The sequence below is a fragment of the Eurosta solidaginis genome, chromosome 5, assembly GCF_040869045.1.
Source record: "Eurosta solidaginis isolate ZX-2024a chromosome 5, ASM4086904v1, whole genome shotgun sequence".
In the NCBI taxonomy this organism is placed as follows: Eukaryota; Metazoa; Arthropoda; class Insecta; order Diptera; family Tephritidae; genus Eurosta; species Eurosta solidaginis.
In genome coordinates, this window is record NC_090323.1 from 125,522,494 (window position 1) to 125,549,668 (window position 27,175).

The window sequence follows — 27,175 nt, forward strand, 5'->3', positions numbered from 1 at the left end:
GGCGATCAGTACCATTCTTTTTCCTGACAAGAAGCATCGGGCTTGCAAAAGGTGAACAGCTTGGCCTAATAATATTAAACTTTATAAGCTCACTTATTTTATTTCGAACAGTTTCTTTTTCTTCAGAGCTTAGTCTATAGGGTCGCCTCTGTACAGTTTTATTTGGATCAACCAACCGTATCTCTAACTGACCAGTATTAGCCCGAGTTCGCGGAATTCCATCAATAAAACAATTTGAAAATTCTTTTAAAATTTGCAACAAACACTCTTTATCAGTTACATCAAGCTCTGCGTCTTTATTTATAAGATCCTTGTAATTTTCGGATACCGAACACGTATTTACTCTTTTCGAAATAAAAATATCAAAGCTATCAACCGACATGGCAACTCCGAAACCTTGGCTTATAATTTCACGACCAATTATTACATCGTACGTTAAATGGCAGTCTAAAACTACATGAAATAAAACTTCTAAGGCATGCCCACCGATTACAACATCACATAAAATTTGTAGTGTGCTACATACAGTGGCATTACCGATACCTTTCAACACAACGTTATTATTTATTCTTTTACCCACAAACTTTTTTGATACAGACTCTTTTAAAAGCGAACATTCAGCCCCAGAATCAAAAAAAAATGGATACGACTCACCAGACTGAAACAGCATACCTTTTGGCTCAGCTACTGCACATAAGTTCACCTTCTTCCCGTACGAGTTCTCCTTTTTGCCACTCAAAGATGTGCTGCTTCCCTTTGGACACACAGTCGCTACATGACCTGCTTCACCGCATTTGAAGCATGTAATCGTTGGCCGTTTTCTTTCCAGCGATGAACTGCTCTGCAATTGATTTCCTCTTGAAGCGTGGCTCACATTATTTCTTTTCAAACGGCAATCCGCAATTTTGTGACCCGTTTTACCACAGTAATGACATTTTACAACTGTTGACAACCTTGATTTCTTATTTTCAGGATACGTAGAACCAGCAAAAGTAGACGACTCCTTTCGCTTTCCAAAGGCAAAAGCTTGAAGGTTTTGCTAAAGCTCATTTCTAGTTTTCATATCAGTTGTGAAAAGCAAACGCTGTAATCTATTATCAAACTGTGCAGTGTGCGCAAGAACGACAGACACGGCGATCTCCTCAATGTTCATTGACTTCCATCTTGACACAAGGGAAGTTACCAATCGACTTCCATACAGAGAAAGGCATTCACCATCACTCGGACGACCATTTAAAATGTGTATCAATGCGGCCGCTGGAGTCTCAACACCCACGAATCGCTGCACGAACAAGTCTTTAAATTGCTGCCACGTTATGCCAGCAAAGCAAACTTGTGACAACCACTGCGAAGCACCTCCTTCTAAAGCCTTACTTAAGGATATGATTAGCGCACTACCCACTAATGAATTTTCCGCAAAAATCATGTCGACTGTAGTGCACCACGAAATTGGGTCAGCGCCAGGACTATCTGGATTAAACTTCGGCAACGAGATAACTTTTGGCTCTATAATATTAGGTTTATGCATCGCTCTAATTAACTCCTGGAAGTTTCGATTTTGCGACTCCAGAAGCGCGCGCCAACATTCATTTGAGGTTTCTTCAGGCGGGATCCATCCCACTTCTGATGTCGAGGAATGCTCACCATTTGTCGAGGAATGCTCACCATTCAAAATGTAATTTCCTTTGTTAATAGAATTTTCCTCACACGACATTTTTTTTAATTTCAATAAAATTATTTCACAATTGCTGATATGCGCAGTGAGTTCCTGAACGCTCTGTTTGACTTCACGTAATTTCAAGTAATTAAAATGGTTGACACAATTTTATAGTTTTCTCAATCATTATCTCAAGAACTACTAGATTGTTTCATATCTACACTTGAGTGAAAACTCTATTCAGCCATATCAAAGCGTTCAGGACCACACTCGGTAGAGCACTTTAGCTCTTACCTCGCTCACAGCAGAAAATATTGTACAGTGAAAAGTAAGTACATCAAGAGTAATGAAATACTCTCTCTCATAGTATAATTGGAACAACGAATCAGAAAATTCAATCAAAGACGCCATTGCATTAAAGCAAATACTACTACGATCATAATTACATTCAACCTTTATTGAATGGACAAAGTAGTTTTAGCAAAGTAGAAGTGAACATACAGTATGTTCTACATTTTATGAACTAAATCAGATACTGCACCGACATATATAAATAAATGTTCAAATAATCCAAAACCTACGACTTCATTATTTCTGAACCCACAAATGGTGTCAGAAGTGTGCTTATTATATGTACGATTCACGAAGAGTTATGTAACTAAAAAAGTTAAAACTTAATTACAATGCGCATGTATAGAAACCAATTTGTGCAAAAAGTGTTTGCATGTGGTGTTAAATGGCCTTAGAGGCAAAATTTGGCATAGTGAAAAAACTGTTCAAACTCAGCATATTCGGCGGCGTCATTAAAGTGCCGTTAGAAATTTTCAGTGCTTCGGAATTTCTAAAGAAAAAGCAATTATTTAAAACCAGTCCTTTACATGAGCAGCAGTGCAAACGTATCAACCCCTATTGTGCAGTCAACGAAAGCAGCGTAAAGAGACGCGCTAGTGTCGAAATAGTTGTAGTATTGAAAGCAGCGCAGAGTAGATGCGCCTGTGATTGTTGTGGAATCGTAACAAAAAAACCGAAGAATAATCAGTGTGAGTGAGCAGATGCGCTATTTATAAAATTCTTAATTGCAAAGCAAAATATACGTGGTGGTGAAAAAGGCGGAAAATTAATTCCAATAAGCGCAGAGTATATGCCTCCGTGGTGTGATGGTAGCGTGCTCCGCCTATCACACCGTATGCCCTGGGTTCGCACCCCGGACAAAGCAACATCAAAATTTTAGAAATAAGGTTTTTCAATTAGAAGAAAATTTTTCTAAGCGGGGTCGCCCCTCGGCAGTGTTTGGCAAGCGCTCCGGGTGTATTTCTGCCATGAAAAGCTCTCAGTGAAAACTCATCTGCCTTGCAGATGCCGTTCGGAGTCAGCATAAAACATGGCCAATTTGTAGGGAAAATGAAGAGGAGCACGACGCAAATTGGAAGAGAAGCTCGGCCTTAGATCTCTTCGGAGGATATCGCGCCTTACATTTATTTATTTATTTTATATGCGCTATTGATTAGAATTGCAACTGAAAGTAAGCGCAGAGTAGACGCGCTAGTGGCAGAAACAATTGAAAAAAAAGACATACAATTACAATAAGCGTTCAGTAGATGCGCTAGTGACTAGAATTGCAACCGAAATTATAGCGCAGAGTAGATGCGCTAGTGGCAATAATAATTGAGTAGCACAAAGATATGAATGTGCAAGTGAATTTGTATAGCAAAGAAAAGTTAACAAAAGCAATCAACTCTAATTTACACAGCCGTGCAGGGTAGACGCACGAACAGAAAGCAGCTGCAGAACAAAAGGCGAGAGAGCAAACATCGTTCGATCTGAGAGCAGAATCAAGTATTTAAGTATTCAAATACATTTAGGTTATGTGAAGAAAGAAGGTATGTAGTTCGTATGTACATATGTTTGCGTGAAGAAAGAGACATCAAGTCAAATAAGATGAAAAGAACTTTTCATTTCATGTTAAATTAAATCGGCTGCAAGCTGTCTAATTGGTATAGGCATATTTAAAAACGAAAAAACAATAAGAGGAAGTAAGTTGCGTTATGAGAAATAAATAAAATCTAATAAGAATTTGTTATTATAGGCAAACAGAGATTTTCGTTGTTAATGAAATATAAAAAAATTGTTAAAAACGCTAGTATCTTTACAAAAAGAAAATAATACTAATTTATAAAATTTAAAAATTTGGAATTAAAGACCTTTCTGTATTTTCATTCGAATATTGTCAAAAAATCGCACGATTTTAGCTAGTTGGTAGATTCAAATATTTTTCTATTTTCTTCATATTTAAATTTCATATTAAAACATGGATAGGGATCAGATTTTATCATTAAACGTAAATGAACTAAAAGAAAAATTAACGAGCTTGAGTCTGTCAACAAACGGACGAAAAGCTGAATTGCAAAAAAGACTTTGTGAGCATTGCGATCTGGCTTTAGACACAAACGATGGGTCCGACTGTGACAGTGATCTTCAAAAATTTATTTATGGCAAACAGCTACTAAAAGGTGCTGCGAAAATTTTTATTCGTAGCCAGCCCGGCATATCTTCATGGACTTCACTGAAAGAAAGTCTGAAAAATGAATTTGGGATTTTTGTGTCATCCATCGAGGTACACCGGGCTCTAAGAAGCCGTCGCAAACGACCGAACGAAGATTTCCGTGAGTACCTTTATAGCCTCATGGAGATAGGTAGACCGATAAACCTTGATGATAAAAGCCTTATCGAGTAGTTTGTTGAGGGGATCCCAGACCACAGGGCAAATAAAGCGAACCTATACCAAGCTTCCTCGATACAGGAATTGAAGGCTCAAGTTGCGATTTATGAAAAGGTGCGTTCGGGGCGTCAACCCAGTTATAGCTCTTTCCAGAATAAGCAGAAGGATAAGGGTGTTAATAAAGTAAAGGGCAAAGAAGAAAAGCGTTGTCATAGGTGTGGCGACTGGCCAACAATTGTCAAAAGAAGCGACAGTCTACATGTTTTGGGTGTAACCAGTCTGGGCACCGAGTGGCCGAGTGTCCAAAATACAAAACTGAGGTGAAGCAGGAAAATGCTAGGGTAAGTATGATAAAAGGGACACGTTCTGCGTCAATTGGATGCGTAGTATTCAAAGATATATCAATTAACAACTTCAAGTTCTCAGCACTGTTAGATACAGGCTGCGACTTATGTCTAATGCGGTACGACGTCTTGATGATGCTAGGAGAAATTGATTTGACTAATGATGTGCATAAGTTAAGGGGAATAGGGAACAGTGTCATAACTACAATCGGCACTTTTGGAATGAAGTTAAAGATAGATGAAATAGAGTTAAGCATTACCTTTCATGTTGTGAGAGACCGTGACCTTGGATACCCGGCGGTCATAGGTAACAATGTCCTTAAACAAGTTGGCCTTGTCGTTTCAGAAGACGATGTAGTATTTAAGGCAAAAACTGAAGGCGTAGCATTAGTAACGGATATCACAGTGCAACCACCTGACCTTTTTAGTGAATTCAGAGATTTGTGTATGGCCGCGGAGCCAGTGTCAGGAGAAAAATCAAAGGTAGACATTTCGCATCTTAAAGTAGACCAAGGTAAGCAATTAGAAAATCTGGTTGGAAGCTATTCGCCTAAGAAAATACACGAGTCCCCAATTTGTATGAAAATTATTTTGACGGATCATATTCCAGTATCTCAAGGGTCAAGAAGAGTGTCATACTCCGATAAGAGTATCATTGACAGACAAATTTCGGAGTGGTTAAAAGAAGGGATTATCCAACCAAGTTTTTCAGAGTACTCATCACCAATTGTCTTAGTAGCAAAGAAAGATGGTACAAAACGTTTATGCTGCGATTATCGACGTCTTAATGAGAAAATCTTGAAAGACAATTTCCCGATGCCACTTATGGACGATGTCATCGAGAGGTTACAGGGTGCTCGCGTCTTTACCACGCTAGATCTCAGAAACGGGTTCTTCCATGTACAGATCGAGGTAGAGTCTAGGAAGTGCACCTCATTTGTAACCCACCAAGGTATGTATGAGTTTTTGTACGTTCCTTTCGAACGCCCCTGCGGTTTTCACACGTTATATTTCTGCTGTGTTCAGAGATTTGGTAAGCGATGGCATCGTGGCAACCTACATGGACGACCTGATTATTCCATCAAGTTCCATCGAGCAGGGTTTAGAAAGGCTTAAAGTTGTCCTAAGTAGAGCAGCTGAGCATAACTTAAAAATTAAATGGGAAAAGTGTCAATTTTTAAGCTCAAAAGTAAACTTTTTGGGGTACATTGTGGAGAATGGTACCATAAGACAATCAGAGTCAAAGACAGAAGCGGTGTGAAATTTCCCAAGGCCGTCAGACAAAAAATCCCTGCAAAGATTTCTGGGACTTACGTCATATTTCCGTCGCTTTATTGAGGGATACGCAGTGATCGCCAAACCACTGTCCGATCTCCTCCGGAAAGACGCAGTATTTGGTTTTGGGGAAGATCAGTGTCCATCTTTTCGACAGCTGATGTGTGCATTATCTAGCGCTCCGGTTCTACGTCTCTTCAAACGAAAGGCTTTAACTGAGGTGCATAAGGATGCCTCCAAGTACGGATATGTGGCTGTGCTCCTGCAGAAAGACAGTGAAGATCTGCAATTCCACCCTATCCAGTACATGAGCAGAAAGAAAAAGGAGGTAGAAGAGAAGTACCACTCCTATGAATTTGAGGTATTAGCTATAGTGGAGGCACTTAAGAAATGGAGAGTGTACCTCATGGGGATGCATTTTACAATAGTAACGGACTGCAATGCATTCACAATGACAACCAAGAAGACGGATGTTCCGTTAAGAGTATCCCCATGGGCCATGTTTTTGCAGGACTTTGTTACGAAATAGCACATAGAAGCGAAACAAAGATGCGACACGTGTACGCTTTGAGTCGTGTGGGTTGTTTAATGCTTGAAGATTCATTGATCCATCGTTTAAAATCAGCGCAGATGCAAGACGATTGGATTCGTGCTGTCCGCAGAGCATTGGACCACGAAGCGTATGAAGACTTCTACATTAAGCATGATTTGTTATATAAGGACCCCACAAGAGAGCTTGTGGTGGTATCCTCACTAATGGAAGAAGAAATAATTCGTACCTCGCATAAACAAGGACATTTCTCGTTAAAGAAGATGCAATTGAAAAATCCTTTTATATCCCACAGCTTAACTGCAAAGTAGCTAAAGTTGTCAGATGCTGTGTGGAATGCATTATTTCTGATCGAAAATCAGGGAAGAAGGAAGGGCTTTTAACCCCTATTGATAAAGAAGATCGACCGCTAAGCACTCTTCATATATATCATGTGGGCCCAATGGAGCAAACCAAGAAGGCGTACAATTATATTCTTGTTGTAGTAGACGCCTTTTCAAAGTTTGTTTCGCTATACCCAACAAAGAATACTGGAGCGGAGGCTGTGGTAGACCGCCTGTCCAAGCAAGCAGCGACGTTCGGAAACCCGAGACGTATAATTACTGATAGGGGAGCGGCTTTCACGAGTAATGCTTTCAAAGAATACTGCTCAAATGGAGGTATACAGCATCTGCTCATAACAACTGGTGTCCCACGTGGGAACGGGCAAGTATGTTGAGTAAGCTATGCACCGAAACACCTGGAAATTGGTGTAAGCAGGTCGATAGAGTTCAGCAGGTTATCAACAACACACCAACACGAAGTACGAAACTTTCGCCGTTCAGAATCTTGACAGGATTAGAAATGAGAGTTACAGGGTTACTAGATCTTAATGAATTAGTAGAAACCACAGCCGTAGACGAACTAGACTCTGAACGTGATGAAATTCGCAGGCAAGCAAAGGATAACATATCCTTGATACAGCAGGAAAATAAGAGAAATTTCGATGCAAAGAGAAAAGAGCCATTGAAGTATAAAATAAATGAGTTAGTCGCTATTAAGCGCACACAGTTTGGAAGCGGTCTTCGGTTAAGGCCCGAATACTTCGGTCCATATAAGGTTACAAAAGTTCTATCTCATGATAGGTATGAAGTTGAGAAGGTGAGCGAGAGTGAGGCCCCAAGGCGTACCACTACCGTGGCCGAGTACCTCAAAAAATGGGAACCATCGTTCGGGTCGAACAAATAGCCAGGATGGCCGAATGTAGAATTGCTCCCTTAAATTACAACCCTACACGCAAATGCAACAGTGCATGAGCTCCGACCTAACGAACACTGAACGAAACCGATAGGACTACGACGACGCCAACGACGACATCGAACAGGCAGTTCGAATTTAAAACTCGCATCGCAAGCATCTAAAATTTCAATACTTAAACTAAGTGCTTATTAACTACATATTTAAACTAATAATAAAAAACAAAGCCAAACTTAAATTGTACTGTGAACAAACCAAAAATGAAATAAAAGTATATAAATAAATGTTCAAATAATCCAAAACCTACGACTTCAATATTTCTGAACCCACATGTATGTTTAGGTTAGTATTGACCGAATTACTTCGAAGGGAACGCTCTATTGTCTGATTCGAAGGCAATGCCGTCGCTTCAGCCGAAGAGAATACTTTATTGCCCATTCCAGCGAAGAAGAGACTGCATAGCTTCGTTAAGTATGCTTTATTGTCAACTTCCCCAAAAGTGAATTCATCGCATTAAGAAAAAACCAAAGGAATCCAAATTGCGATATGAAACCATAGCCCGCGATTCATCCGAGTCCAGACCTGAATACAAGCATCGTGCTATACATTATATCAGGTCACAACTAGGCTGTCCTGTTCCCCGCGGTACAGTTTTTATAACTACCGTGGTATGCTCGCACAGGCGGCATACTTGGTCCACTCTGCTCCCTTTCGAGTAAACATCACTCCAGGATTGGTTAGCTGTTTATAAGCGCCACTAACACGATGACGTCAATTTGTTACATTATTAATACAAGGAGTTAAGCGTCACTAATACAACAATTTGCTACTTGGTATTATGATCGCCTCTTACGATCGGTATACCTACCGCGGGTAAATTCTTGGCCCACAGCCCGCAGAGGGGAGCAGTGGTGAGGTGCAGGTGGACCAAATAGAAGAAACGGCGTCCTGCACGATAAACGGGGAGGTCTCGACACGTATGGTAGGAAGCTGTCATAGTCCGCCAGACATTTCCATCGCGAACGCAGGACTTGTTAACTGCGTAAATTGGCAGCCGATTGTAACATTGGCATACGACCACCTACCCATACTTCTTTCGCTCAGCGATCTGCCGAGTTTATCACCTTCGTCATTCGAAAAATGAAAAATTGCCACGGTGGTTCCGTTACTGAAGCCTGGGAAACCAGCCAACATAGGAGAATCTTATCGTCGGATATCTCTCCTTCTCCAATTTGTATCCACCTGACACCAACCATCTCTTTTATTACAATGTGGAATCAACGCCTCTAACAGCCCTCTAACTCTGGTCCGCCCCTGTTGAAACTGTGTAAGTGTCCTTGAACTACCAATAGAAGACAATTTGTGAGTAGCAACTATTGGATGGAGCGAAGCACTGCTACAGCAACAACAACAGTCAGCCACGAATGTCGCTGTTGCCAGATTAAATCTAATTGTATTTTTGCCAAGCGCCAGAGAGTAATCAAGTAACCAATGCTTGGCTGCGGATGTTGCTGTAGCCGCCGTTTTCAACACTGATGACATGATACGAAACTTTTATTCTCTCTCAATTCGTTTCCAGGAATGGGTCTTGAAGTTCATTCGATTGTAAACAAAAGTTCGTTCGTTTCCAAGAATGGGTCTTGAACATCAGATGGCTATAGAGTTGCCTAACTACCCAAAAAAAAAAACTCCAAGAAATTCGTTCGGTTTCATTATTTTCAAAAAATCAGCAAGTAAGGTGCTAAAAACTTATTAAAATTTATAAAAAAGGCAAAGTTTTGTAGAAATATTTTGTGGTAGATAATTGAAAAAATATGAAATAATATATTTCGATTGCGTTGCTTTGCTTTGTTGCGCTGGCACCGCCATACGATAACAATGAACGGCTAGTCCCTTTTTCACTTTGATGCGACCAAAATGTTTATTTACATACATATGTATATCCACATACAATAAAAAACGCAAAAAATTTATAAGAAATTACGAAATTAGATCACTTGGTGAAGTATCTGCGTTGTCGTCCGCAAAAGGCTGTTAATTATACATGTTGCGTTAACCTATACGTATACCTACAATTTATCTCAGCTATCAAAAGCGGAATGTTGCAACGCTCCACAAAAACCTTGGATTTATGCATCCATTTACATCAATGCGAAGACTAAGAAGCTGACTTTTTCTCCAATCGAAAGTTGCTATCAAAACCCGTTTCGTGTGCAGCCTTTCGATGAAAGGTGTTGTCACTGATAAATTTTCCACGGGTGAAAAATAGTTATTTTTTCTTCGGATTTGTAATCCTCACAAAAATTCGAGTTTTTTGATATCCCATTTGACAATCTTGAGTAAGTTTTCAGTGAAAATTATAAACTAAACCTTTACCATGTAAAATACCCCAAAGTTATTCTGAAATGCCCAAATTTGATTTTGAGGATGATGGTATCTATGGCCAATATTATAAAAAATGCACATTTTCACGCGCTCTCAGAGAGCGAGAAGTTTCATATCATGTCAACTGTGGTTTTCAATGAAATCAGGGTTTATACATAACTATCAAAGTAAACAAAAGTGCTGCACAGTACTTCGGAGGCATTAGAAATGTCTGGCAAAGCCTCCCAAAGATCATCAAAATAATCTAAATGGCTAAAATCGTATGTTCATGGAAAATCTTGGCTGAGGAACTATAGCATGCTAAATTTATCAATCGAATTTCAAATCTTTTTTGATAATGACAAAACCCCTAGAATAAATATTTAGAGCTGCGGGATATACATATTTTTAAGCTTATATTTAAACACTCTATAAAATAAAAATATCTCAATCAGAAAAAAAATTGATTCTAAATTGTTTCAAGAATCTCTTAAATGTGACGAAATCCCTACCATAGTACAGGTTTACAAGTATGATATGTATGAGAAGGAAACAATTCCTCTCTCTTTCTAACACACTGCCGTTTGACACTTCGGTCAGTGTCAAACTAGTGTGGAACTCAGTGGAACCTGCGTGGAACATGCGTTTGACACTGAACGAAGTGTCAAAATTACCGGGGTTGCTGTCGTGGAAAGCGACGCAGGGAAACAAAAAAAGGTGTGGAATATAAGATATGGGTTGCCGTGAAGGTAAAATTTGTTTACGAATTTAGTATGAAAATGTATTGCACCTATATGCGTCCTACAGAAAATTATACAAAAGTCTTGAATTGGGGTATCTGAGGACGCGTAGTTATTCCAGCATTAAGAATACAAACACGAGTGCTAAGTTTTTCTACCCGTTCAAAAGTTTTCCGCGAAAAACAGTTTGAAACCGAGGTCGACTGCAATAACCCGTCCAAAAATGTGGAAAGAGAAATAAAAAGAGGCGTTTTGTCCTGTTGTCAATAGTTCAAAGGCGAAAAAGTATTCGAATTATTGGAAGCGAGGCAAAAACGCGTTTATTACTACTTCCCTCGACGGTTTTGGTCGTGTTTTAGCAATCGTCCTCGGTAATAAAGTATCACAATTTGTTAATTAAAATTGTCCAAAACATATGGATTTTAAAGAGAGATGTAATTAAGTGCTTATTTGAAAGTAAATAAGGATATTTCTTTGTAATTTTGCAATAAAAATTTTACACAGTTTTCGTTAGCAGCTACTACGCTTTTCTTGGACCTAAGAAGTACAACAGTGCCAAATAGCATCCACACAAAAAACGAAGAAGAACAAGCATTTTATCAGGTGAGCGTGGCTGTGTATGTGCGTGCTGCTACATATCCCACTTGTAGACATGTACTATGATCCCTACATCTGCTGGCATTGCCGCCATTTCATGTGTATTTACTTACCTGACATTTCAATACAGCCGTGTTGCCCGTCATCACGTATTCATCGTGTACTTGTACTGTATATTTCTGGTTGACAACTACATAAAAAGAAGAAAATCAGATTGAGTCTCTCCTATGTTTCAAAAGGAACATGTACTGCTTTTTCCATGGCGCAAAAATGGAGGTAGTTCAACTAAATATGACGTGGGCCACTTGAGTTTTGCGGAGCCAATGACAATTTCATCAAAATATAGTTACCAGATTGGGAAATTTTACGGATTTTTCTGCTCTTGGTTGATTTCATATTAACGGATACGAGTAAATTATTTCCATAATTAATGCATTGGAAATGTGTAAATACGAAAATCTAGTCTAAGAAAGATGGTATTAAGTATATCAAAATCCCTAAAATTGCTTATGTGAAAGAAAAATGGCTTGACTCATGCGAAGAAAGGGAAGACAGCCCTCCCCAAAGTCTGTACGTTTGCTCAGAAGCTTTTGCAAAATTTAAAAAATTAATTGTTTAGTTCAAACATAGTGTTGGAGGAAAGAACTGATTATAGATTTTTTTATGGAGAACATTTGCCTGAACCTCTGCAGGCCAGCCACTAGGTATGACAATTCTTATGCCCGTTGTAGTAGAGACAGCCTGGCGAAACCCCCACCCATACACATTCTATGCCTTTTTAACATTGGCATGTCGTTAGAGGTGGCGTCCTGCCACACGTAGCAAACTAAATATCTACCTTTAGGAGTATCACACTCTTGTCCTTACAGCAAGGGCGCTCTGTCACACGATGCAGACATATGGGTACACTTTTACTCAACATGACACACATAGTAGGGCCATAGGAAAGTGCTTTTGGAATTGGGTGTTTTACACCTGAAAGAAACTAAAATTGCCCGTTGATGGAAATAATTAAATGAACAACATGATGGTATATTTGTCATGTTTCTAATTCATGGAACAAAATTATGTAATAAAGACGCACAACGGTACAAGTATTTTTTATATGTTTTACTGTATTTTCAATAGAGATGTTTGGACATAAATCGTGCTAAAGCATATTATTATTAACGTCTCAGATGACCATTGTGCTTTCATCGTGAAAGCAATTACCATCACGAGTTCCTACAAGCTTACTTTAAGCAGTACCGGTATGTCAACACTGCTAGCAAAACAATAAACTTTATGAAACTTCAAAAGCCCCCAAATACGTCAAAAGTTTTAAGTTGAACTACATTCTTTTTTATACCATGATTTTTTCTAACGTACTGTTTTTATACATGTCATACATCATGTTTTTAATCCTATTATGTTTACTATGTACTGTGACTATTAGCTGTGTTCGTGAAAAAATCAAGCTCGTTCACGTATTCTCTTTTAAAGAGAGATGATTGAACATTTTTACGCGAACGCATAACCAGCAGAAACAATTTTCTGACTTACAAAATTTTTGAGATTTTCGCAAATTGGTCGTACCTATGGCTTACTCGCCTTTAGCGTTCAACAAGAAATTCTATATCTGCACTGAGGGTAATCTTTGGCGGGATCATTTACAACTTTGGATGCTACATTAAATCAAAATTGATAATAGTGTCCCTTCAATATATTTTGAATGCTATCCATGTAGTAACGATAATCCAATGTTGAAGCCGTATCCCTACAAAATATTTATAAGAAATACATTGGCTTTGGATAAGTGAAGCATGGTTCGAACTCTGTTCTTCCTTTAAAGGACATCGCTCTACCACTTGGCTAAAGCACACAGTAAAACTTTTGGGACAAATTTCAATTATTGCTGTGCAAGGTATTTCCCTCCGTGTACAAGTTTAGTTTGAAATATTGTTTTATGTGCGCAACGGATTCTCAATCACAGCGCTGAAAGAACGGGCAGTCCCTCAAGCCTAGATTAGGAATAAATGGAGCAAGACTAGGTTAGGTGGAACTGGCCGGTCCATGAGGACCTCACATAGACTGATTGAGTCCGTAGTGTTACCAGAAGTTTGTTTTAACGACCAAACTGAAAAACCCTATCAAAAACCACGACTTATGTTATAAAATAAGTCCGTCCTCTTAGCAAATACTAGAAGCCTTCTAGGACCTATGCCACTTACTGCTTCTAGATCTGACAGTTTTATCACTCCTAATAGCTGGAGTCATAGCCTGGAAAGTGCAGGGCACGAGCACAAAACGTGCTCTATCGTTTCCTCCTCCAACCCACACTTCCTACATCTGTAATCACCAACCACGCCTAATTTAAAGGAATGTGAAGTTAGAAGACAGTGTATAGTCAAAATACCTGTCATGAGTCTACAGGCCTCTCTTTTTAATGATATAAGCAACTTTGTTAGTCTAAGGCTGTAAGACCTACATCTTCGACACTTTACAGCCCCGCGCTTGGACCCACGCCTTTCCCGCTTGGTTGATCATGTGCACCTCTCGCCTTTTCACAATCTCGCCCAATCTGATTGGGACACCTCCGGAGAAAGTTTCAGGGGATGCCGGTTTTTAGCTAGTTCATCCGTTTTTTCATTCTCATCTATTCCCATATGCTGGGAACCCAGTATAGATGTATACTTTTTCCCGTCCCGGCAGCTTGAGGATATTTTTTTTCCGGATCAGCGCAGCATACCGCAGACCCTACTCCTTCCACTACTTTGGAACCATCTTTTTTATGTATACATGTATCGCCTCGTCCGCCATTTGAGCATCCTTGCGCCACCTCTATTTAAGCTTTAAGAGCCCCCTCAGAATGGCATACAGCCATCGGGGTTGTTTTCAGGGCTCCCGTAATGCAAAGCATTGATAGCCTGCATACCCCTTCTTTTTGCTGAGCAAATTCGAAAAAATGTTGTATTTGGAGCGTAACACCTGGGTTCAAATCCTGAGAAAGACAACATAAAAATGCTTTCGAAAAAGTAATTTTTTTTTTAATTATAAAAAAAATTCTAAGCGGGGTCGCCCCGCGGTAGTGATTTGGCAAACACTCCGAGTGTATTTCTGTCATAAAAAGCCTCTGAGTGAAAACTCATCTGTCTTATAAACGGTTAAAATATTTACAATTTAGATTACAGCAGTCTTCATGATGAGAGCGCAAAACTGGGTTTCAATTTTAAACTAGATAAGTATTCAGCATCTGTTAAAAAAAATAGAGGTAAATCTAGAAGGCGGTGGCCTGACGTGCCTCTGATAGCAGAAGTGTGCTCTACCAGCTGATCTATCACATTTGCGTAACATACGGTGACTATAAGTTCATATTAAAAAAACAGCCCTTTTTTTTATAACATATAGTTTATTTAAAAAATAAATAATATTTCATTTGAGTTTATTTAAATCAACATTTACATAACTAAAGTGAATAAAATGCAAATCACTTTTGTTTTTCTGAAGCATAAATTTGTTTAATTATATTTTCCTCGTTTTGTAAATATTTCTTAAACTTTAAGCAACTAAGTTCATAGTCACATCTAGTTATTAAAATAGCTTTAACTGTCTCAATTTTCATTTGGTTTTTTTCATCAGTCCATATGTGACCCGGCCTATGAAAAGGTGGCTTATGACTCAAAAATGAAATTGCGAGAAACAGCTGGTAGTTCAGTTCAGTTTCTTAGTAGTTTTCTTTTTTTTTTGAGTCATAAGCCACCTTTTCTTAGGCCTGGTCACATATATTGTTTAGTATAGAAAATATTCTTTCAGTGGGAGCATCTGACCCCGGTAAACACAAGTTAAATTCAACTATTTTCAAAATATTTTTAAAAGGTATAGAATTTTTCATAAAATGTTGAAATATTTCAACCCATTTACTGTCAACTAACTTTCCTCCGTCCGTTCATTCTTTTAGTTTACTTTGAGTGACATAAGTTTTGACGCAAGTGAACTCATCAAATAATGCGCTGTCATTAATTTTAGTTTGACTTCTCTTTTCCATAATGAAACTCAAATTTCTTTCAAGATCTTGCCAAGAAGGCATTTTACGCATAAGTGCCCATCCATCACTTCAACCTCCTTAAATGCATTATCCCACTGATTTAAATATTCAATGCAATTAATATAAAACTCTTTAATATGATCTTTGATTTTATTTACATTTTCAGTTCCTGTGTTCTCAAACTCTGAAGTTATTTGCTTCACCATGAGTGGTAAAAAGATTGCATCCCTGCGTTCTGTGATTTTTAATTTAAGTTCTTTTATAAGTAAAGACACTTCAACCATACAAATATTCTGTGATTCAATTTGAGTAATGTAATTATGGAAAAGAGATGCTTGCAATGTGTAAACAAAGGCCACATTTCTGAGGTAGGATTTTCAAAGAATGCTTTTAGAATGCTTGTACAGTGAGATAGTTCTAAGAAATATTTTTTTAGTGGCTTGAAAAGTTTTAAAATTCATTCAATTGCTGGCTTCAAAGTTAACCATCTTGTTTTACTAATTAATACATTACTAATTAACAACTTAATTTGATAAAAGTGTTGCCGCCACAAAAATATATGTTTTGTATAGTTCATGAAAGTAGAACAAAATACAGCACATTTACGAAAAACAGAACATTTTTGTTATTTCCGTCCGTAAAAAAACTACGCAGAACAAGCGTCACAACTCTTCATATGTGTAGCAAAATGTTGTAATGAGGCAATAAAACCAGACAGGTGAAGTCAGTAGTGCAACAACAAATGGTTGACGGCCCTCATAATCCGATCATGAATTTTAAAACAGTAAGGGAACATCTTTGTAATATTTAGTAACGTACAGTGCGGAAAATAGCCAAACTCGGTATATCTTCACATTGGAAACGCGGACATGAAAGAAGAAGACAAATGGAGGGAAGTCTGAGATGTAAAGAGAACAAGACGAAGATGGAGAGTGAGAGTGAAAGTAAAATTAAGGGTAATGACTTGAGACAAAGTACTAAGAAAAGGTTAATAGGAAGATTAAGAATAAGGATACGATTAAGAGACATAGTAAGAGTTAGACTTGGATAAGTGCAAGAATGGGAAGAGTAAGAGGAAATGCAGGCAGATTTACGGAAGAATGAAGGAATATGGAAATTGAATGAGACGACTAAAGTAAACTACAAAAGACCAAGGGGAGGAAATAAGAGGGGAAGACGGTTAGATAGATCATATGGCTGGGAGTATTTCATGTTTGTCTAAACGTTTCCAAGGTTAGCCAGAGCTGTTTGAAATAAAGTTTTGATAAGCCAAAGTTTTTTTCCATCAGGTTAGTCTATAAGCTCTGATTTGTTGAAGCATTGTTGCTGCAAAATTTCTGCCGTTATATATTTTTACATCAGCCACCTCTTTCTTCTTAACGGTTGGTTCACATAGATGAATGTAGGGTCCTGGGACCGTATATCGTCAATTCCGGGTTTTCGTATTATAAGCTTTCCAGATACTGATCCGCAACTTCAAGATAATATTCTCGATCGCCAGTCAGCTGACGTCAGCAGTATGTTTCTATGTTCCTAAGTTGTGGTCAATGTTATACTCTGAAAATCCAGCCATTCAGCTCCGTTGACTAAGACTTTTCCATTTCCTCCCAGGAAAAAGAAATAAACGGGAAAATGTTCCCTTAGTGCACTACGCTTAGAGAATAAACATAAATAAGAGTTGGTAGAGGTATTCTCCTAGATGCCAAAACGAAATTGTTTACCTTTTGGAGCTCGCGCCCTGAAATTACTTTAATTCCCATCTCCAGGCCAAGGTGGACCTGATCCGATTCTAGGGAAAAGTTTTGTTTCTTTTATTTTCCTTGTGTGAGTAACAACTTCTGCTCTTAGCAGTCGGCTACATATATGTATGTGAAATAATCTCTCTGCGTATGGAATGTTCTTCATTGCCTTGTACATAAGTGTGGTTGCTTGCTTTAATGTGTACATGTACACAAGTGTGCCTGCTTGCTTTTTTGTTGCTGTGGTTAATTGCTAACATCATAGTGATGCTAATATTCCCCACACTACTATGTTTTCTTATTTGATTGGGTTTAAATTTTGAACTTAATTGAAAAATACGTTTTAAAATCTAAAAAAATGTTTGAAAAATAAACCCAAAAAGTTTAAAAAATCAAATAATAGAAATTTGTAAACAGTTCTGTTTTTAAAACAAAATCAAAAAGATTACAAAATCTTAAAATTGATATACACATTAACAAACCCCTAAGGTTTAACCCTCCCATAGATTGTGGCTTCTGGCCAGACGAGAAGGCTCTATTTTCGTCATGGAAAGCTTTTGCGACTTTTTAAGTTTATAGACGATATTTATAATAAATAGGAAATCGATATATTTTTCTTTTTATTTTATCTTTTTTCTTGTGATAATGTTGATTATGTCACATTTTAGCGTTGCCGTCTGGCTAGACGAACATATTTTTAAGCCTATAATACCTCATAGTTCGCATTCATTTCAAAATTGAACAATAAAAATTCAAATTAATTTCTGTGTAATCACAGTGTGCGACGAATTTTCTTCAAAATTCAAATGTATGTGGGACAAAGCAGGCGAAGAACACAAGAATACATGTACAGATTGCGGAATGATACAAGATGGCAGCATGGGACAGCTGATTGGATACTTTTTTATTTGATTTGCTACATCAACTTCCGGCGCAGTACGAATTTGACATTAGTCCATCGAATTTACGAGAACAAAGTACATGGAATTTTTATTTATATTTGTAGGTATATCACCATGCTGCCACCTTGTATGGTTCCGCCATGAAACATAGTGTCAATTTTCTAAAATGTCTAAATTTTTTACTGATGAAGAAATAATTGTTATAATCAATTGTGCCTAACTGACACTCGTAATTATCGAAAAACCGTATTTCGTTTTGAGCAATTTGTCGATCCCGTACGCCTTTCAGCATATCGTTGCCGTCTGGCTAGACGAACATATTTTTAAGCCTATAATACCTCATAGTTCGCATTCATTTCAAAATTGAACAATAAAAATTCAAATTAATTTCTGTGTAATCACAGTGTGCGACGAATTTTCTTCAAAATTCAAATGTATGTGGGACAAAGCAGGCGAAGAACACAAGAATACATGTACAGATTGCGGAATGATACAAGATGGCAGCATGGGACAGCTGATTGGATACTTTTTTATTTGATTTGCTACATCAACTTCCGGCGCAGTACGAATTTGACATTAGTCCATCGAATTTACGAGAACAAAGTACATGGAATTTTTATTTATATTTGTAGGTATATCACCATGCTGCCACCTTGTATGGTTCCGCCATGAAACATAGTGTCAATTTTCTAAAATGTCTAAATTTTTTACTGATGAAGAAATAATTGTTATAATCAATTGTGCCTAACTGACACTCGTAATTATCGAAAAACCGTATTTCGTTTTGAGCAATTTGTCGATCCCGTACGCCTTTCAGCATGTCGGTTTGAAACCGGCGCACCGCCCATATGATTTTTCTTTTTTTTATAACTGCAAGTGTACACTAGAGTTTACGCCGATCACTTTATCGGCGGGGGCGGCGTAGGCTCTATTATATACCGGCGCCGACAAAGTGACCGGCGTAACTTTTAACTGGCTGGACTCCAGAGTATCACATTCTCCACAATTAATGAATATGGAAACACACTGCAGACGTCAATGATATGTTTGACGATCTGGAACAATATCATAAAGTTGCGAATGAGTATCTGGGAGCCTTGTAATACGAAAATTAAAAAAAAAAAATATTTGTAAAAGTTTTGTTAATATGTATTTAAGGAAATCGACGTATCGGCTATTTCAGAAAGATTCGGGGGTTTTGCCTCAAACTATCGCCGATCGTTCAAAAATTTTGAGGAGTAGCTCCTTGCGGAGGGAGGGAGAAATTCTTAAAATGGTCACACTTTTGTAGCGTAGTTTTACCGAATGAGATGTTCTGGGCTAACTCTAATACTCGTCGTCGGTACAAAAGCGAGTTACGGTTGCTATCAATTATGTACTAATCATAATGACTCTCGTGGCACAGTTTTAACGATTAGCATCAATGCTGGCTTATTGTTGAATGCGCCAAAGGGCGCCTTCAGTTTTTTCGACTGTTTCTAAGAGCCGCAATTCCCGAAGTGCGAACAGTAGCAATCCCGGCCACCAGTCTCTACCACCCCTCCTGGCTCTGAAACCATATGCCAGCACAGAAGCTGTGGGACTGCGACTTCGAACTCATATCTTCGTCAACGTCACTTTCCTAGAATCTCTAGGTGTTGCTCCTAAGACTATCTGAAGAATGTTTTAGTCGCGCTATGCAGCTGAGCTACACGAAAGAAACACCTTGAGAAGTTAGGGAATAACTATTCGACCGGGGATGCTGCCCTTGAAATCATAAGCAGTCTAAGTGGATATCATTGCGTAACTCATGGGTGAAAATCGTATAATCCTTGGCGCATTTACATAATTTAAACTTTACAAGGACCGTGGATAAAAGTTTTAAAATGCAGACATTTGTGTTCGAAACATTGACTTCAATAGTCTTCGTTTCCGGCCTTATGATATAAGCGCTCGTTAGGGATGACCGCCTTCAGTTTTCAGACTTGTTCGACTATCTCCTACGTTAGGGTAGTAGAACAACCGGTCATTTGTTCGACTGTCTTGGGAAAGCTTTTGCTTCACTACTTTGAGTGTTCTTGCGAAGGATGAAGCATAACCGGGTTAAAATATGTGCCTATGCATTCACATTTGTAACAAGAGCCGTAACGCGTTGGTGATATTTGAACATGGTTGATAGGCTATATCCAATGTGATTCACTCCCAAGGGACTAGTTAGGAATAGGGCCGCCAACTTTAGGAAATGTCAAACCGGGAGACTTGGGTGTTGAATGATGAAGTGTGAGAATCGAAACATTTCACACGCTATTTTATAGTTAAGCAAATAAAGTGATTTTTCAAACCCCTCTCGTACGTGCATGTATCTTCAACTTAAGTATGAGCTGAGAATCATTTCAAAGTAGTATTTAAACCCCTGCAGCCTACTAAAGGATTTTGCACTACTGATTTCGCTTATTCTTTCAACCAATCGGGATATAGAATTTTTGAAAAATCGGCACCTTTTTTGGGTAACTTGTTTTTTTTTAACAACTTGAGGACAATTTGAAAACATGTCGACTTGGGCCATTTGATTTAAATGCATTGCTCTTTATTAATTTTTTGAAAAAATTATGCGAAGTGAGCATTTAAATTTATTATATAACTTTTCTTTTAGAGTTTTGTTTTAAGAACTTAGTGAATTCGGTGATGCAAAATCTGTGTTAGCTGGCATTGATTGCTCCTATTTTCTCAAATAACTTTTGAACGGTTAGAAAGTGTTAAATTTCGCAATTGGATTTGTATAACTGGCAGTGATGCTGCTTTCGACCATACCGAACGAATTTTGGAAATGAACAATAAATGGCCTAGACAGTCTTAAAAGATTAGAAAATATAGTAACGCGCCGAACGCCGCCGCCGAGCCGATATTTTTGACATTCGGCGGCGGCAAAAAAAAAAACGAAAATGGGCGGCGGCGGCGTATATCTGTAGTGAACACATCTCTACTTTAAAATTAAAATCTAGTTCTGAGCACTCATTTTAGCGACGACCGGTATAATCAACATTTTAAACCAAATTTTGTTTGGTCATATATGTATGTTGTACAAAAAAGTTTCAGACTTAGGTTCAAAGTTTTAAATGTGTAGTTTTCATTTGGATATTTGTAAATCTTTTAGATATACAATTTTTGGAGAAATATTGATTCAAACAAGCTAAGCTATGCCACTTTAGTATTTAAAAATAAAAATTGGTAAAATATATAGATAAATGCTTCCAATTAATTCTAAAAAAAGCAGATTTAAATATGTTTTTAGTATATTTTAAGCTTAGATGTTTGAGTTTTACCTCCTCGTGCATGCACCTCCCTACTGAGCACAGTACCAACCAGGTTTCGCAGTTTGCATCTGGAAGGAAAAATAAAAAAGGTTTCATTAAAATATTACGTATTTTTTAAAGTAATATATATTAAATCCCATAAAACTGATTTTTGAATTTCAAGCCAGATAAACCGAAAAATCAAAGCAATCAAAAATAGGAACAAAATGTGCGCCACCGACATGGTGGAATCGCCAGTTTAAGTAAATAGAAAAATAAAGAAGGTAGATATCTATATATATAAAAATAAGTCCACATTTTTGGTGTTACTTTATAACTTGAGACCGGCTCCATCAAATTTCTACGGTACATTTGGGCTATCATGTAGATGGTTTCTGTAAAGTTTGATTGAATTTGGTCGAGCGGTTCATGAGATATGTATATCACACCAAGCTACGGCTACGTTTCATACCAATAGATGGTGCTCATTTGCATATTTGCGTTATTTCATGAAATGGAATAGGTGGTGCTTATTTCCATTTTGCATTATTCAATGGAATTAACGTTTCTAGAATTATAATGTTACGTTCTGCATTTCTCAAGTGAAAACCAAACGAACAAAGAAGTCATTTGTTTTTTTTTTTTCATAAAAACTGTGAAAAAAAAATAAATGAACTGGATTTAAGTAAATTCGGTATATGCTGTGCTTCAATTTGGTGAGTAAATTTATTAAGTGTGATTTTATTGTGTAAAAGAAACAACATTGTTATAGAATTGCGTTGCTTTTCTTCAGAAACAACCATGAATACAGTTGAAATAATCTTGGAAATTGCTGACCGACTGCATTCTGATGGAGATGTCATACATTTCGCAGCGGCAAATTCATTTTTGGCTGGGATTTTGGCAACAAGAATTCAAGAGAATCGAGTTCATCGAATTTTTTACGACGAAGCGCTGATGCATTATTTCGGTCAATATTTTAGATTTCTCGAATTCAAAACCCGACATTCCGCAAATTTCAACTGGTTATTTTCAAATGGTCGCTTCCTTACTGAAAATTTACAATATCTCTTCATTACACAACTGTCCCAACACACAACGGTTCGGCGCAACGTGTTCAATCAATCTTCTTTCATGACCAGATTTCACTTATTGGGAAAACGAATATATAGAATCGTTGACTGTTGCCATTCAACTTGCAAATTTACGACTACCAAATCTGATAGCCATAAAATTTACATATACAATGTTTCTTCGAAATGCGGATCAAGTCAACATTAGAAACATTCGTCCACCTGTTTTCGAATCAATATCGCTACAACTATTTGGTAACCTAACTCATGAATCCCTCGAGTTCAACGAATATATTCACCAGCGTCCCGAAAATTGTTGTTCCTACACACTTACTAACTTTTTTACTCAGATGCATTAAGAATAAAAAAATTTAAAAAAAAAGTAATGAAGAAATGTATTTATGATGTGTTGTCTTGATTCATCTGCATCTGATCGAGTTTTCTTAGACAAGAGTAGGAACAATGAACATGGCTGCCATTTTAGCAATAGGGATTTTTCAAATACAATGGAAAGAGATACACCACAACACAACATATCAATCACATCGTACTTTCGGTGTATATTGACATTAGGTCTTTTTGTTATGAACTATGGAGAATCAACACGTGTGTTCAATATTTATGTAGTTTTCGATTCATAATTGAGTATTTCTTCATTTTGAATTGAATTCATATCAATATTTATAATACACTGGGAACTCCTTCTCTAAGTATGTGTCACGTACACGTTGCTTTGGTTCCCGATGGTAGCCCTAGCTAGCTCAGTACATTTGGCAGGCCGTGGTTCTCAACCCGCCATCTGGGAACCGGACGTACACATATATTTATTTCCTTCCGTTCAACCTCTTCGGATTCACTTACCCACCGCACCACAGAAATCCCACCCAACCTTGGACCGCTCGCATCGTGCAACCTATTCTGCGGTCACCCTAATGCCATGCTCCATACTCCCACTTACCTCCTCATCATTCCATCCTTACATCCCGCCCAAAAGAATTTAGCAAGCCATATTACTTCTCTTTTCACTTCAGTAACGCATTTTTAATAAACATAATCTTAAAATCTACACACGAGTGAAATAAAATCTTATACAAAAAGAAATCAAGCTTCGTTTAGTTTCAATAATTTTTTCTTCAAACAACTTAATTTATATATACATATATGTAAATTTGAGTTTAACACATATGGTTTCTTTCCTCGCAAAAAAATGTATGTCTTTACACAGACATATAAAAGTAAAAAAACGTATTAAAAAAACAGTATTTCTGAACGTATAAAGAAAATATAATAAACCTAAAAAAAATCAAAATGTGCACATAAATTCCATATAAAAAAAAATGTATGAAAAATATTCTTTTGGACCATATTTCTGGGTCTTTCTGTCGCCAAAATCACCAAACTCTTATCTACTCAAGTGGAGTTATATAAAAAAAAAGGTTTTAAAACACACCCTAATGCCTGCCTAAAAGAGCTCTTTTACGTGGGGATTGGGGGGTTTATTGGTGCAGGGTTGATACCCTTTCTGCAACAAATAAAAAGTAAAACAGAAAAAAACAACCTAATTAGTCGTTCTGGTATATTTTGTGACTGATAGACACCTTACAATTTTGTAAAATTTTTGATCTATTATGAACATTACGTTTAAGACTAAAACTGATAGGATTTATAGTGACTAGGATATATGTCAATGCACATCAATGTGATATTCAAATTTTATACAATTTACAATTTGGGATAAGAAAAAAGCAATTTTTAGACTACCCTGACTCGTTTGTTAATTTCTATCTACCATAAAAAGCTTTTGTACACATTATTATGGTGAACTTTTTTGCTGAATGCTATAATGAGGTAGGTCGCTCCAACGTTAGGGTAAATGGCTAGGTGAATAAACAAATCCAATTGGACGCAGCTTTTCGAGATGCAACAAAAGGATTTATTGGTGATGAAATTGCAATACCAAATTCGAGATGAGATGCAATTACGGCATTTGTATAAAAATGGTGTTGAATTCGTAAAAATTGTTGATATTCGCAAAAATTTGATATTGAAGTTGCGAAAAAAATTGTTGCATTTAAAAACAAGGATGTTGAAGTTGGAAAAAATTGTGATTCCCTGCCGCTTGAAAAAATGCTTCACTGGCCACCTTCGGTTCCCACAGGTAAACAAATATTCCACATCCTTATGCAGCAAAGAAATCCTGTCCTGATGGTTGGATGCAGCGTCGCCCTTTTTCCTTTAAAATTATCGACCGAGACCGCTTTTTTTTAATTGAAGGCAATTTGCCTCATATCAAAAATTAAAAATTATTATTATCGGCACTACACTGATCCCTTCTGGATCTTCGCGCACAGGGAATTTTAAAACTTAATAACACCAAACAAATCAAATATATTTCCTTTTTTTTTTTTGGAAAGCGGCGCGCGCACTTGAATTCGATTTGCTGCTATATTTTACTTCACTTTTGTTCTCCTCCAGTTACCCCTTTTATACTATCAAACCGCTGAAAAGAACCGTTTCCATTTGCCGTTTCCCGCGGTCTTTCTTTTGTCTATCGCAATCATGACCACCCTATATCTATCCCTGTCCTTATTCTCACCATATCATGCACGCCCATCCGGCAACCTTACCATTAAAGCTTTTTTCGTCATTGTGAATTTATGTGAGTTCACAATGGTGTTTTTGGGCACTTTCATCTGACGTTTCTCGTGTTTACATTTTTGGTAAACACGATTTTTATAAGTTTTATTATGAATAAAGTCTAGTTGAGGGATCGACTGCTCCCAAAAAAAATATCGAGGGAGGTTTCAACGGACGCGCATTAATCTCGAGAACAATACTCCGAAGGCGAAAAATAAAAATTGTATCTCTGTCCGGAGATATTTTCAGTGGAAGTTGGGGATTTTCATGTGATTGTTGTTATGTTGGGTGCCCAACAAAAAAACTGTGAACATAAGTGTTTTGCGTGGATGTAGTTTTTGTCTCCAAACCGGTGTTGGACCCACCCAGGGTACTTCTTTATAAGCGTGACAGAAGGCTGCCAACGCAGAAAGGTGTTCTGTGTAAACATGCTGTGGATCCCACCCCTGGTTTAGGAGGGACCCGCTGGTAAATTTTCGGTTCTTTTGTCCATATGTTTTAAATTTGTATTTTAATGTTGCTGTTTTGACAGCGTACTGCGCACATACCTATGAGGCTCTCTACATCCGAGCGGGCCAAGGTGTGAGTGAAGCCCAACGCGGGGACGACCCACGACCTGACATATGTCGTATCGTTGAACAAAAACATAGTAGAAAATTGTGGCAATGATGTATCATGTTTTCTCTTCAAATTTATTTTTTCAATTTTTGCGCACGTATTTTATTGTATTTTTCGTCAAATTTTTTGCACGGTTTGTATTTTCGTTTTGTCTTTTGGACATATACGTGTGGGTGCATTTCGACCGCGCATTTTTTGTTTGCACATGTGCTTTTCTAAAATTAAATTTCTTACGTTTAACATAGAGTTTTAGTGAATTTTTTTCCTTTCTCTAGAAGAAAATGCCTCGAGATAGACGTCAAAATATCGGTCGACATACGCGTAGTGCTAACAGAATGTTACTTCAAAGAAGAGCGCAAAGTATTGATAACCTGTCACAACAAAATTAAATACGACGTGAACGATATGCACGAAATAGATCTGCAGAACCACAGCGGCAAAGAAATCCAGCACGACCAAGACAAATACGACGTCGTGTTCTAGAAAATATGTATCGTGCTGCTTTTCATTACGATCTACAAATCGATTACAGTATGCATGGATATATTGGATTAATGGGTGCGATATGTCAATATTGTTAAGCAGCTAAGTTTCTGGGTGAAACGGCTGGCATCTATTGTGCTAATGGCAAAGTGAAATTGCCGGCATTTGAAACTCCACCTGATCCATTGCACACATTGATTTTTGGAGGATCGCCAATGTCGAAGCATTTTATGAATCATATACAAGAATATATTTCATCATTTCAAATGACTTCTTTTGGTGCTACCAAAATTATAAGAGAAAATTTGTATGCCGACATTTAAGGTGATTACTTCATGTTAAAGCCTGCATTATCATCCCTAAACCTCACCTGGAGAGGTCGCTGGTGGAAACTCGCTGAGCACTCGTTGCGTTTCTTTTCCTTTTTTGGACTTTGCTCTACTAAAAACGGTTCCGTTAAATGGCATCAGTTCCTTAGGGCCTATAAAAGGGACGAACAGCTATAGGCTCTCCCTTATTCTTTTACCATCGACCACCAGGTGAGTGTTTTACCATACCATTTATTTTGCCATTACTTTGTGATTTACCTAAATTTTGAATAAAGGCCTGCATGCTAGCATATACATATATATATATATTTATATATATACCTACATCTTTGCATAGTTAATTTGCATTTGCATCTATCATTTGTTGTTGGACAGCTAGGTACAGCTGGTAAGTTTAGCATTATCCCGAGTTTCAAGAACCGGCTCCCCATATGTTCCCCGTTTCCGGAATTCACGAGGTATTCCGGCCTCATTTGTCCCCGCTCGAACATGGTCCTTCTAGCCGGATCTTGAAACATTTTTTTCATTTTTTGGTAATAAAAGCAGCTGCCATTAGGTTTTATTTTTGCCTATACGCGTCCAAAAACAAAAATTCATATCTTTTGTCTTTTCCAAC

The 27,175-nt window shown here is 37.7% G+C and overlaps 1 protein-coding gene across 1 annotated transcript in view; it reads right to left on the bottom strand.

Annotated features, from left to right (window-relative positions):
- The window catches only part of Dscam4 (Down syndrome cell adhesion molecule 4), a 2,049,237-nt gene that overhangs the window by 1,506,401 nt on the left and 515,661 nt on the right, over positions 1–27,175 (bottom strand). Inside the window, 2 exon segments of the mRNA XM_067787909.1 lie at positions 11,596–11,672; positions 21,450–21,508. Of these exon segments, the coding sequence (XP_067644010.1) occupies positions 11,596–11,672; positions 21,450–21,508 (136 nt within the window).